This window comes from Oncorhynchus masou, chromosome 20 (genome assembly GCF_036934945.1).
Source record: "Oncorhynchus masou masou isolate Uvic2021 chromosome 20, UVic_Omas_1.1, whole genome shotgun sequence".
Taxonomy (NCBI): domain Eukaryota; kingdom Metazoa; phylum Chordata; class Actinopteri; order Salmoniformes; family Salmonidae; genus Oncorhynchus; species Oncorhynchus masou.
The window spans coordinates 18,336,417-18,349,943 of NC_088231.1; the positions used below are offsets into that span (position 1 = coordinate 18,336,417).

General features: G+C 43.8%; 2 protein-coding genes across 2 annotated transcripts; both read right to left on the reverse strand.

Annotated features, from left to right (window-relative positions):
• Nucleotides 1-259: 259 nt before the first annotated feature.
• LOC135507097 (E3 ubiquitin-protein ligase Topors-like) lies at nucleotides 260-5,223 on the reverse strand. Its single transcript, XM_064926643.1, is given in 3 exon segments — nucleotides 260-3,187; nucleotides 3,190-4,332; nucleotides 5,032-5,223. Coding segments are annotated over 2 exon segments (2,712 nt in total). The 5' UTR covers nucleotides 4,324-4,332; nucleotides 5,032-5,223; the 3' UTR covers nucleotides 260-1,609.
• Nucleotides 5,224-6,105: 882 nt separating this feature from the next.
• On the reverse strand, nucleotides 6,106-8,850 carry LOC135507098 (NADH dehydrogenase [ubiquinone] 1 beta subcomplex subunit 6-like). The gene is made up of 4 exons (XM_064926644.1): nucleotides 8,563-8,850; nucleotides 8,089-8,181; nucleotides 7,526-7,570; nucleotides 6,106-6,268 (listed from the first exon to the last, which is right to left on the reverse strand). The coding sequence occupies exons 1-4, from the start codon at nucleotides 8,740-8,742 to the stop codon at nucleotides 6,203-6,205; spliced, it is 384 nt and encodes a 127-aa protein (XP_064782716.1). The 5' UTR covers nucleotides 8,743-8,850; the 3' UTR covers nucleotides 6,106-6,202.
• Nucleotides 8,851-13,527: the final 4,677 nt, after the last annotated feature.

Consider the following 13,527-nt stretch of genomic DNA (forward strand, 5'->3'; position numbering starts at 1 on the left):
TTTTAGCAAAAACAAATGTAACCCTCTCACCGGGTTCGATTTGGACTCTCACGATATTACCTTACATAGAATATCTCAGATGTTAGGTGAGAAGGACATCTCCAATAAGAATCCCTATTGTAAACTATCTAGGGTGATGACAACTAGGGTATTAACTTCAGATGGAATGATTATAGGTTTGCATTGACACCCAGGCCGTGTCAAAGCCATGCATTCAATTAAATTGAAACAGTAAATGACTCCACCAAGACAACATACATAAGGTTTAAGATGTGTATTATTACATTTTCAAAGCACCACATCAAAATAATAAAAATAAACCCCAATGATTCATGCACAACCCATGTCCAAATTATTTCAAGCTTACTTAAGGGGCGCGTTGGAGCAACAACAACAACAAAAAAGCACCCCACCGTTGTGGTTACTCACTACTTATAGATATTCCCTCAGCGAAGTATGGCAGTTCTGTGCAGGTTTTCCTCACATGGTCCACAGCAAGCACAGCTATCAATGCAGACAGTACTCCTTAGCAGTAACCGATATCCCATGGGAACATGAACTCGCCAAGCAATTCTCTGTTTCGCTGCCAGACAATCCCAAAGGATTCACTCCATTGTGCTGGAAAGAAAGCTCTGCTGTTGGGACGGCTTTATGTAGGCATTAACAGTTTGTGGGCAACACTTGTCACCGTTATAGGGCAATTCACGTATTGTTTAGTGTTGTGTCTTTGCTGGCATGCATCTAAAAACACATTTTTGAGTTTGCCCCACCAAGATGTACATGCTAAAATCGCCACTGTTGTCTTGTCCCAACAGCTTAGCATCATTTTATCAAATCTCAAAAGAAAAGCAACCGTGCCCACTCAGATAAGAAGCCTAATCTAATGGGGACATTATGATACTTCTTACTTTCAATAATTTTGTTATTGCACCACTGGCAAGTTGATGTTCCTTTATCACACTAGAATCAGCTTCAGTAACGTGTTAGCATCTTAATCGTAGTAGCATCTGTAAGGTTCTAGAACCCCCATGCCATCCACATGAAAGGATTCCCACTCAGGCAGTAACCATTACATATGTGGCCTCCAACGACAAGCCACTGGCCAATGCTGACTTATTCAGGTCATATCAGCTGTTGATTTCAGTTTAGAAACATTTATTACTATTTACAACTCCACAGTTACAACAACAGTCTTTCCCATTCCCATATTGATTTATTGGCTAGTATTAAGAGCAGTTTTCCATCAGATTACAAGAACAGCAGGTAGACAAGGTGTTTGGTTTCAACACAACGGTACAAGGTACATCAGCTTTATTGCCCATGTTATCCCTGAGATTGATGCATAGAAATGAATGACTGATAAGAAATTAGCTGAAGTAATTTTATACAAATACTTTTTAAATGTAGGCCTTACAGACAGTCACTGTAAATAAGACAAATAAAACCCAATCTTTGACCCCCTTTTTTTTACCTCATACAGCAAAGTGGCACATCCCAAATGAAAGAGCACCCTTTGGCAGAACAGTACATATAAAATATCCTACATAGTGAGGTGTAAAACTATCTTTTAAAGGTAAATTAAATGTCTTCCTACCCACCGAGGCCAGCATTATGATTCTTCCAATAAATGACTTGTGTTGTCATTTGAAGGGCTATGAGAGTTCGCCTCATCCGCAGAGGCAGATTGGGACAGAACCCCCTCACTATGTGTGGGTGTGTCAGAAGCAGCAGCAACATTTATAGGAGGCTTGGCCTCCAGCACTCCACTGTCCAGACCCACAGGTGGAATCAGCTGTTCCCAGTCTTGTAACATGGACTCCAGCAGGCCAGAGTCTGCAGGGTTGCCTGTGGTGGTGGTTGTGCTAGGCGCTAGCACGCTGTTGCTTGTGCTGCTGCTTACCGGGCAGGTGTGGTTAGCATCGTTAGCGCCTGCGGCAGTATGTTGGTCACTGTCGCTGTCTATGGTAATGACAGTGGGCGAGTGTTTCCTGGACCCTGTGCGCTCTTTGCTCCTGTGCCTCTTGCCCTTCTTCTTGTGCTTCTTCTTCTTCTTCTGGTGCTTCCTGGTTTGCTCCGAGGAGCTGCCCTCAAAGATGATCTCCACGCTGAGGCTCCTGCTCCTCTTCCCCCCAGACTTCTCCTTGGACTTCCTGTGACGCTTCTCTTTGCTCTTCTTCTTGTCTTTCACATAGGACGAGGTGGTGGAGGAGGGAGGCTCGTCGAGGGCTTTGGAGGACTGGTCTTTGGAGGCAGGTTCCTCCAGGTGTCTCGATTTGTACTTTCTCTTCCCGCTGGGCTTCTCGTGACGAGACTTCCTGTGAGCGCCGGACGGCGAACAGGTGCTGGAACGACTTCTGGAGCGCCTCTTATCCCGCCGGTGGGAATCAGGACTCTGGCTCGGGGACCTGCAATCGATGTTCCTGTGTGAGCTGGAGTAGTAGGACCTCCTCTCTGTGTAGAGCGTGGCACTGCTGTCCCTCTCACTCTCCCGGCTGTAGTAGTGCCAGTGATAGGAGTGCGACGATGAGTCGTGGCTGCGGCCTGATCGGCTGCTATCTTTATTGTCCCGCGTCTTCTCCCATTTAGTGTGGGAACGGTCGCGGCTTTGGGAGCGTGACTGCCTCCTGCCTCTGGACAGAGTGCTGTCGCTGTTGATGGAGATAGCCGGGCTCTTGGTCGAGCGGCTGCGGTCGGCGCTCCTGGACCTCCTCCCCCGGTCTCTGCTTCTCGACCGTGGCCTCTCTCTAGATCTATCTCGACTGTGACATCTCCTGCCGTCTTTCTCAGTTTGTCCTCTGTTTTTGCTTGCTGACTTACTGGATGATGTCTCACATCTAATTGAGGGTGAGGTGTTACATCTCTCCTTGGAGCACGATACATCTTGCTTCCTTTCCACCCCCTCTGCCTTCCCAGGACATTGGCCTTGAGAGGAGGCGGGGCTAAGGCTGGTGAAGCGGATGTGTTGAAGCAGCCTGGGCACTTCATCTTTGATCTCCTCCAGAACAGACTCCTCTGAGTCAGAGGACAGCTTGACCAGCTCCGGAGTCCTTTCAGCAAGGGGTTTTACAAAGCCCACGATGATGCAATCCTCATCGCCAGAGGAGGTACACGCCTGTCCGTCCTTGTCGGTTTTCACCCAAGCAGAGTCCACAGTCAGGCGAGGGCCTTTGGCTGTAACACTGCTCCGCACTCCTCCCCCACACTGCTCTCTGAGTCCGAGTCTCTGATGGATAGCAGCAGGGCCCTGGTGGGTTCTGTTGTGGAGTACGAAGGTCCGGGTGTCTCGTCGTCCCATGCTGACTGGCTCAGGGCGCCCCCGGACATGGGGTCCAGCTCCACAGAATCGCCTTCCTCCTCATCCTCGGAGATGGCAATCACCGAGGAGTTGGAGCTGCTGCCCTCGTCCGAGGACGGCGCAGGGCAGTCGTAGACGGCATGCTGGTCGTAGGCCTCCATGTTGAAGGGTGCTCGGGCGAAGTTGACAAACTCATGCAGGAAGTGATCGGTGCGAGCCTGGAGGAAGGGCTGCAGCTCCTCGTGGATGGCCCGGTCCTCCATGTCATAGCGGGTGATGCGGGACATGATAATGTGCTGCACGATGTTGACCAGGGAGCCGTGAGCGCCGTACAGCACCACCAGCTCTCTCTTCAGCCAGGGCAACAGGCGGTGCAGGCAGGCCGGGTTCTTCTGAAAGAACTCCGCCGAGATGTCCCGGGAACGGCCACCGTCTCGCACGCTCCGCACTCGCACCCCTCGCCGGTAGAGCGCCCGTCTGAACTTGATCATCTCCTCCTCACGGAGGCTGCGCACGGTCCGGCCCTCGCTTTCTGCCCGCCTCCTGGCCGCCAGGCGCGCCATCATGCGGCGGAGGCCTCGGTCCTGTCGAGGAGGGGGGGAAGCCCCCGTTAGGGCCTCGAACATGACCCCGTTGTCGGGGGGAGGGGATGTTCTTCTCTGGTCCTGCCGACGCGCCCCCGTCAGCGTGGTGCGGTAGCGGAACCGTTCCCCTGCGAAACTCCCAAAGGAACCGTTCTCCGTGGGCCGCAGGTCATACTTCTTGAAGTCCTTCTCTGATTGTATACTGTGATAGATAGAGTTGAATGGCTGCTTGCATAGCGGGCACTCGGCTTTGTTCTTGGACCACTCGTGGATGCAGCGGAAGCAGAACTTGTGCAAGCAGAGATCGAGGTAGGCCATGTTGTTGAATCGGTCCAGACAGATGGGGCACTTAGAGTCTGGAGACGCCTCAGCAGACAAAACCTCAGAGGACTTGTCCAGGGCACTCTTCTTGCGTAGACGTAAGGTCATCTTTGCTGCTGCCATGGTGATAGTCTAGAGAAGAAAATATTGCTTCATGTTAAACAGTGTTTTCAATAAAGAAGGGACACAACACAGCACTCACTTTGTTCAAACTTAATTGTCTGTAATATACTGTCACTAGCTAGGCCCATTGGCAGATGCAGAGACAACTCTTTCATCTACACACCCTTACATATAATTTCAAAGGTATTAATTCAACCTGCAAACAGGGAATCATTTTGTAAGAGGAGCATCTAAACATTTTGTCATTATCCAGTGTGTTACATAATCAGAACACTATATTAATAAAGATTGTACAGGGGTCACAGCTGACTGTCAGAGCCATTTAGCCACATTGACCATAGATGGCAAAATGACTGTCAACCAATTTCAACAGAATCTTACAATTAGCTCACCACAGTTGTAAAATGATAATAAAGCCCAATAACTTCCCATGTAATGTTATATTACTTGAACGTGTCTTTTACTTGGTAAGGTTAACGTTAGCTAGCTCGATAGATAACTTTAGCAGCTACGTCAGCTGTTCTGACTCATCTAGGGTTGGACAGTGAACACTCATAATGGTTGACTTTGGCCCTAATCTCTGACCGATAATCCTGACAAGAAATGATGTATTCATGACATGTTTGTGAATCTGAATTGTGATAAATGACAGCTTGGGTAAATTAGCAAAATAGCTTTCAGTTAGCCATCTTTCGTCCCTTTGCTTACCAAAAAAGAAGCCGGGGATCCGAGGCAAATGTCTAAGAATCCTGTCGGCGACAACACTCAAGACCTCTCATATTATCTTTTCATATTTCACTATTTCCATATGTACTAAAGAGAAGTAAATTAATTTAGTTGTTTACCACACTCTTTGGAGTTGGCCTCCTGTTTCATACCGTGATGTAATGCTACATTTTAAAAAACGCAAAGGATGATGGTATACTGGAGGGTGTTGACCTTCCGCTTTGGAGTGAAGTACTTTTTTTATGGTCTCGTGCGCCACCTATTGACAGTAACGTTTAACACAGAGGATGAATTTGCTGGAAAGCACCCTAATCTGGACATAGACGACAGTAGTGTACTAATAAACCATAGCCATCCATAATATACAAACATCAAATATGATTATGAGTTTGGTTACACTATTGGTTACTTGTGTCAAATCGTTTGCAAAGCTCTTATTTTAAACGTTTAAACAGAGGGTAGTTCGAACGGCCCAATACATCACTGAGGCCAAGCTTTCTGCCATCTAGGACCACTATTCCAGGAAGGCCCTAAAAATTGTCAGACTCCAGCCACCCTAGTCATAGACCGTTCTCTCTGCTACCCCACAGCAAGCAGTACCGGAGCGCCAAGTCTAGGTCCAAGAAGCCTAAGCCATAACATTCCTGAACACCTAATCAAATGGCTACCCCCCCCCCCCCCTTTTTACACCACTGCTACTCTGATGTTATCATCTATGCATAGTCACTTTAATAACTCTACCTACATGTACATATTACCTCAACTAACCAGTGCCCCCACACATTGACTCTGTATCGGTACCCCCCTGTATATAGTCTCGCTATTGTTATTTTACTGCTGCTCTTTAATTACTTGTTACTTTTATTTCTTATTCTTATCTGTATTTCTTTTTAACTGCATTGTTGGTTAAGGGCTCGTAAGTAAGAATTTCACTGTACCCGTTGTATTCGACACGTGACTAATACATTTTGATTGAAACACTGGATCTGAATTACTCAAATAAATGCAGCACTCTTTCCCCCACATTCTTGTCCAAATATACTTCTCTGACATGTATTCGTATTGTAAATATTATTTAATGACATATACATAAAGTTTTTACAACAGGGCAGGTACAAAAAGACATTGTGTAATTCTTTCAACTATGTCTTCTTCAGTGGTGACCATGGCTCTCTGGGAGGTCTGGAACAACCTCTCCCGTCTCCAAGATGGTGTCACCCTGAACACAGACAGGGAAAATTAACAGATAATGAAAGAGTCAGTTGCTATATGTCCCTACTCTTTCATTACAAGGTCTAGGAAAGCTGTCTGGGAATCCAGGGCTTTTGTGGTCCGTTGTAGCTCGGTTGGTAGAGCATGACTATTGTAGAGCATGACTATTGTAGAGCATGACTATTGTAGAGCATGACTATTGTAGAGCATGACTATTGTAACACCAGGCTAGTGGGTTCAATTCCCAGGATTGCCCATATGTATAATGTATGCACGCATGACTAAGTCGCTTTGGATAAAAGCATCTGCTGAAATACATTATTTTGTGTTACCATAGTAGGCCACAATCACAGTGTAGTTTATATATAAGCTACACTGCAATTCAGTTCTTTACTGTTAACTGCCAAAGTGCACCATTGTGTCACATGCATCTATTAATAAATCTATAAGCAATAAATCACATTTTATTGGTCACATATACACATGGTTAGCAGATGTTACTGCAAATGTAGCGAAATGCTTGTGCTTCTAGTTCCGACAATGCAGCAATATCTAACAAGAAATCGAACAATTCCACAACAAAACCTAATACACACACATCTAAGTCTGATATCCAGTAGTTCTTCCCGGCTGTATGTAATAACACTTAAGATTTTCTGGGGTAACAATGTAAGAAATAATACATAGAAAACAAAACACGGCAAAGTTTCCTAAGGACTAGAAGTGAGGTGACCCTCTGTCGGCGCCATCTTGTCCAATCATCAATACAAAAGGAAAGGGAAAGGGGGATACCTTGTCAGTTGTTCAACTGAAATGTGTCGTCCGTATTTAACCCAACCCTTCTGCCCACCCACTGGGTACAGATGGCAGTTCAACATCTACATTTGATTTACATTTGGTTGAGTTGTCAACTAATATGAATTTAATGTGAAATCAACCAAAAATGTCACCCAGTCATTTAGGTTAAAAGTTGGGTGAAAAAAATACAAAATGACCTTGCGTTAATGACTTTTGCAAAACCAATTAGTTTTCCATGTTGACATTTGCATTTTTTGGTTGAAATGACATGGAAACAATGTATGTTTCAACCTGTTTTTGGCCAGTGGGCAGTGAATCCACTGTAAGACTAAGAGCCAGTTCAGACACAGATCAATCGTAGTCTGGACTAAAAAGCACTGACAATGGAGATTCTTCATTGTATGTCATTTTTCATCCAGGACAATGCTTAATCGTGTTCCTATAACAACACATGAGATGTACTTACAGGGAACAGTCTGGGCTTCAGCTCCACGATGCCATAGGGCTTTTTCTGTGACAAACACACAAGCAGGACAGGTCAATGTTTTAGATTGAATTGAAGACTCTTCTATGACACATGCATGATACAACTTTCAATAGAGCAGGTATAGTGAATGAATACCAACAAAACAGGGCTAAAAACTGCAATCCACTACTGTATAATAACATTTCATAAATCGGAGCACAATTAACTTTGAACATCCAAGGTCAAACACATTATCAGTCTTCTTGGCCATTAGGTCTCAGCCTTAAATCAAGACCTGTCTGTCTAGGCAGTAGGTCAAGGGAAAGCATTAGCAATGCTGATTTTTGAGTGACACAGCCTGGCATTTCATGTCTGATTTAGAGCTGAGAGGCCTGGTGTTTTAAATCGAACCAATTAGGCCTGTGAGGTGGTTGGAAGAATCCAGGTGGTGTCTGGTTGGGCCAAAATCCTCTTACACTCCAGGAACAGGTTTTCCTAACAACAACATTACTACATGAACGAAAAGACAATACAATTGTTGGTGTTGAATTGATTGAACTTACAGCAACATGATACTTCACATAATAATGCACAACCCAGGCAGGGATCAGCAACCGGGTCAAGGCGAACACGCCACCAGTGTAGACTTTGTAGGTCTGGAAAGAGAGCAACACAAAGGGGACGTGTGTCACAAATGTTAACAGGTGTTGTTGATTTCTTACTGACAACAGTTGATGCACTTTTCCGGTACAACTACTAGTTAGCAACATGCCAGTAGCTATGTTACATTCAGGTTGGCAGTGGCACAGGTGACTGGCATCACACCAAGCATGAGAATACTAGTCAATGTGGCTATGGTAACTAGTGACGACCCATGCAACTGGCTAGGCTAGCTAGTAAACAGTAACACCGACGTCTCAAAACAAAAACATAGCACGTAGCTATCACAAATACTAGCTAGTTCGTCATTCTAATCCAATTCACACAGCGTTGTTCGTTGATATAGTACAATGAAATGGCCAAAATGATGAACTCACGTAAAGCCTCCACAGGGTCTTCGGTTCCAGAAAGCCAGCCCAGAATTTTGCCACCGGCCCGGGGGCTGTCTTTGGCAGCACGGGCTCTCTGGGACTGAGCTCTTGGTCCTTCAGCCATTTCCTCCTGAGGTTTGAAATCTGCTCTACGCGGAGCTTTTCGTCTGCTGTGTAACCAGTCATGATTAAGAAGGGCTAGTTCTTATTTTCTTGATATTCAACCTCACTACAATGACACCATGGAGGACACCGCCATGGAGTGCACAGCCAAAACTCATGAAGAAGAAAACAGTCAACGACAACGGTAAATACACATTTCCTCCCTTGGCTGAGTGTGTGAGTGACATCTATGGGACTGGAGGAGGAAACAAAAGAGGGATTTTTCATGATCACTGATTTCTCTGATGCATTGTGCAAAATATGCTACACACAATTGCTTACTAATTTTTTTACATTCATCCAAAATTAAGGAAACTCTGTATTATGTATCCATATGCTTTTTACTATAATGGTAAATGTCTTTGTGAATTACTATTCAGATGTCATAAACAGTGAATGATAATGAGTTTTCTGTTTGGATGCGGTTGCAGCATTATAAACTGTTGTCACCATATGACCATTCTACCACTGTCCCGAGGGCATAAGCAAGTCCTCAATAAATTGTATTTTATAAAGCCCTTTTTATACCAGCAGTTGTCACAAAGTGCTTACAGATACCCAGCCTAAAACCCCAAAGAGCAAACAATGCAGATGTAGAAGCACAGTTGCTAGGACAAACTGTAATCTAATCTGCGCCCAGTATAGACTGGTGAGGTGTGAAACCTTAGCTATCATCAAACATTATTGCTTCAGAGGGCTTTTTCAATCATTAGTCATTACACTTAAAATACAAGCTGAAATGTTTGACATTTGTACATAATATGGGTTATATATAAGGACTAGTTATAATGTGATGTATTATCAATAGTTAGTGATACAGTATAGTCAACTGTCTTGATCATCAATTTGTTAAGCAAACTATATCAATGTCTTCTGAAATATAGTGGACTTTATCAACACATCCACAAAATCATTCATCCGTATGTGATGCAGAGTGTAACAGAGTAGGTCAACTAGTGTGTAAGTTGCCATCAATACATAAATCAATGAACAGAAATAGTGTGCTCTCCTGACAGTAGTACTACAGCCAAATATATAGTTGAGTGTTCCCTCCATTCCCCGTACTGGGTTGTAAAACAACATGATTGCTTTCTGATGATGGACAGTGTCGAAATACTCAAGACATGAAAAATATATAAAATACGGATGTTTTATGTCACGCATCAAATTAAACCACTGACATGTCCATCTGAAATGTCTCTCTTTTCTTATTAGAATTATGAATTTATTTCCAACTGACCATAGGCTTATACAGTGCCTTGCGAAAGTATTCGGCCCCCTTTAACTTTGCGACCTTTTTCCACATTTCAGGCTTCAAACATAAAGATATAAAACTGTATTTTTTGTGAAGAATCAACAACAAGTGGGACACAATCATGAAGTGGAACGACATTTATTGGATATTTCAAACTTTTTTAACAAATCAAAATCTGAAAAATTGGGCGTGCAAAATTATTCAGCCCCTTTACTTTCAGTGCAGCAAACTCTCTCCAGAAGTTCAGTGAGGATCTTTGAATGATCCAATGTTGACCTAAATGACTAATGATGATAAATACAATCCACCTGTGTGTAATCAAGTCTCCGTATAAATGCACCTGCACTATGATAGTCTCAGAGGTCCGTTAAAAGCGCAGAGAGCATCATGAAGAACAAGAAACACACCAGGCAGGTCCGAGATTCTGTTGTGAAGAAGTTTAAAGCCGGATTTGGGTACAAAAAGATTTCCCAAGCTTTTAACATCCCAAGGAGCACTGTGCAAGCGATAATATTGAAATGGAAGGAGTATCAGACCACTGCAAATCTACCAAGACCTGGCCGTCCCTCTAAACTTTCAGCTCATACAAGGAGAAGACTGATCAGAGATGCAGCCAAGAGGCCCATGATCACTCTGGATGAACTGCAGAGATCTACAGCTGAGGTGGGAGACTCTGTCCATGGGACAACAATCAGTCGTCGATTGCATAAATCTGGCCTTTATGGAAGAGTGGCAAGAAGAAAGCCATTTCTTAAAGATATCCATAAAAAGTGTTGTTTAAAGTTTGCCACAAGCCACCTGGGAGACACACCAAACATGTGGAAGAAGGTGCTCTGGTCAGATGAAACCAAAATGGAACTTTTTGGCAACAATGCAAAACGTTATGTTTGGCGTAAAAGCAACACAGCTCATCAACCACAACACACCATCCCCACTGTCAAACATGGTGGTGGCAGTATCATGGTTTGGGCCTGCTTTTCTTCAGCAGGGACAGGGAAGATGGTTAAAATTGATGGGAAGATGGATGGAGCCAAATACAGGACCATTCTGGAAGAAAACCTGATGGAGTCTGCAAAATCACTATTGATTTATTGGCTTATATATATTGGAATATATAGGCTTATATACTCCAAGTACAGAGGACATAAAGGATTGACGTAAACTCTGTTTCAAGTGGACTTTTCCCCATTGAAACTGATGTGTGTTGTCTTTGCGTTTGGATCCGATTGAAATAAGATCTACTCCAAATCAGATACGCTGTGACGGCTTTACAGAACGCGCCCAAGCATAAATCAATAGTGATTTATTTTAGTAGCATATCATAAGAATTGGCATCATACAACGAAAGATATGCACCAGTCCTGTCTATGAAATGCATTGGGAATTGTTTTCAAACCAGAGTCATTTAAATGACACAGGCCCCAAATGATGCATCATTAACAGTGTCATCTGCAGAGATAGTTTAGTAAACTGATAAGCCTTTCATCAGAGTCCATGAGGATTTGCACAATATAGACTTATATCAGGCGGAATTCCGAGGCCACCAAGTGTACAGTAATCCAACCTGCAGCTTCTATCTAAACCACACACTAATAAAGTGGCTGTGGTGCAACCTAACCCAAGTGTTCCGTTCCTTGCAGGAAGTTGGCACTCGCCCCGATGAGTGCTGAAGAAACCACAGAAGGTTGACGAGAGCGGATACAACCCCAATAGCAGTTAGATTAGGAGAATGTCCTCTCCTCCACCTTTATCAGTGTATGTCTCCTCTGTGTGTGTACAGCTTCTCTATGAGAAGTATATACTGTATATATATATATATCTTACTTTTGGACTTTGACTGTTACCGCATATTAGGAAAAAGTGAAAAAATAAAAGGTTTGTTGCAGATGTAGGATCTTTATTCAATCACCCTGTTGCAGGAGAACAGGAAATTAAAAACGTGTAGTTTTCCACTTTGAAATTTCAGACTTGATGTGTCAACCCCTACAAAATGTCCATTAACTATAATCCACATAATAATTATAATTTCGTCTTGCTGCAGGATATTTCCTGCTGTAGCAGACTGTCTCATATTAAAGATAATACATCTGTAGGTCAGAGTTGTTAGAGCGATAGTGCCATTGTCTTCAGAGTAAAACATGATAAAGAAAACATAACAGTGGTAATCAAACCAGGCTCTCTTTAGTTGCATGAAAATCAATGAAAAAATGACCCTTTCCGTGTATTTTTCCAAAACATTTTGGTACCCCAAGGATGACTCCCCATGCACAAGCAAAGGGACACGCCCAGTTTTGATTTACAGCAAGGGGCTGGTTTTGCTACCGCCCTCCTATCATGTATCACTCAAATACGAGACCATTGAAGGAGTATCTCCGACTCCCCCATATGCATCAGACAGCACTGGGGGAATTGGCCTCTTCCTCTCTCACTAGTAGAAGCTTGACCCATGTCAAAACATCTTCCCTTGAAATGGGGGCCAGGACACACCCCAAAGCCATTTAAATCGAAGTCCAGAATTAGGTTCATAGGAGGTATCGTCATCTGTTGCACCAAGGTTAGACCCAGAGAGCTGATCTCCTTCTCTATATATTTGTTTGTGGTTTGGGTAAGGCACACTGTGTCTCTTGGCTAGAACCACAGAGCAGATGGAAGTGTTCGGGATGACTTTCATTCCACCTCTAGTAAGTCAGATCCCGTTCTAAAGGGTACGTGTCCGTCTTCAACCTCCCTAGACTCCAAACACACAATCAACCACAGTTATATCTAGACAGACTTCATCAGGCGATGCAGCACAGACCAACTACACCCAGCCTTTCCATTGAATGAATCATTCATAAAGTATGAATATAATTCATGTTTGATAGAGGTTTTTCTACTAATTCAAAAGTGACTATTGTCTGAGTAGTTCAAGTGACTTGCAAAGGAAAACTGCAATTGACGTTTTGACAGGGGGAAGTTTATACTTCAGTGAATATGGCAGTTGCCTTCCACCATTTGTTATGAAGTGGAGAAGGTAAGTACATCACAAACTAGTGCTGTGTAATAGCGAAGAAAGAGAGCTGAAGGCATGACATGCCTGGTTGAAAAGTGTGTTAATTAGACACTCAATGCCATTTGAGTGATCGACAGATTGCATGCGCCCGACATATCCCATCTTGTGAGTGGCTCCCAGAAGTCTTGTGGTGCTACACATGTTACTGCGGCATTCATTTACCATGATGTTGTGACGTGTGCTCATTCACTATAAAAGCAGCCGTCTCCTGCTTGGACAGTTTATCCTTGTAATGAGGGTTGACACCTCTGTAGTAGGGGGCTTGCCTGTATGTGGGGAAGTCACAGATTGGTTTGGCTTGGATTTGGGATGAGAATGTATTGCTGTATTGAGATCTCTTTTCTACTATTATGTCCTAACCTATCATGGTAGAGTTTACCAGCTTTATTTCTGTATTGATTTGTAAACACCAACAGACTCTGGAATACAGTGTTACAAGAGGACTGTGAGGAGTGTACCGTCTCGAAGTGAGCGAACTCAGTGACGTGGAGGGCTGGACACC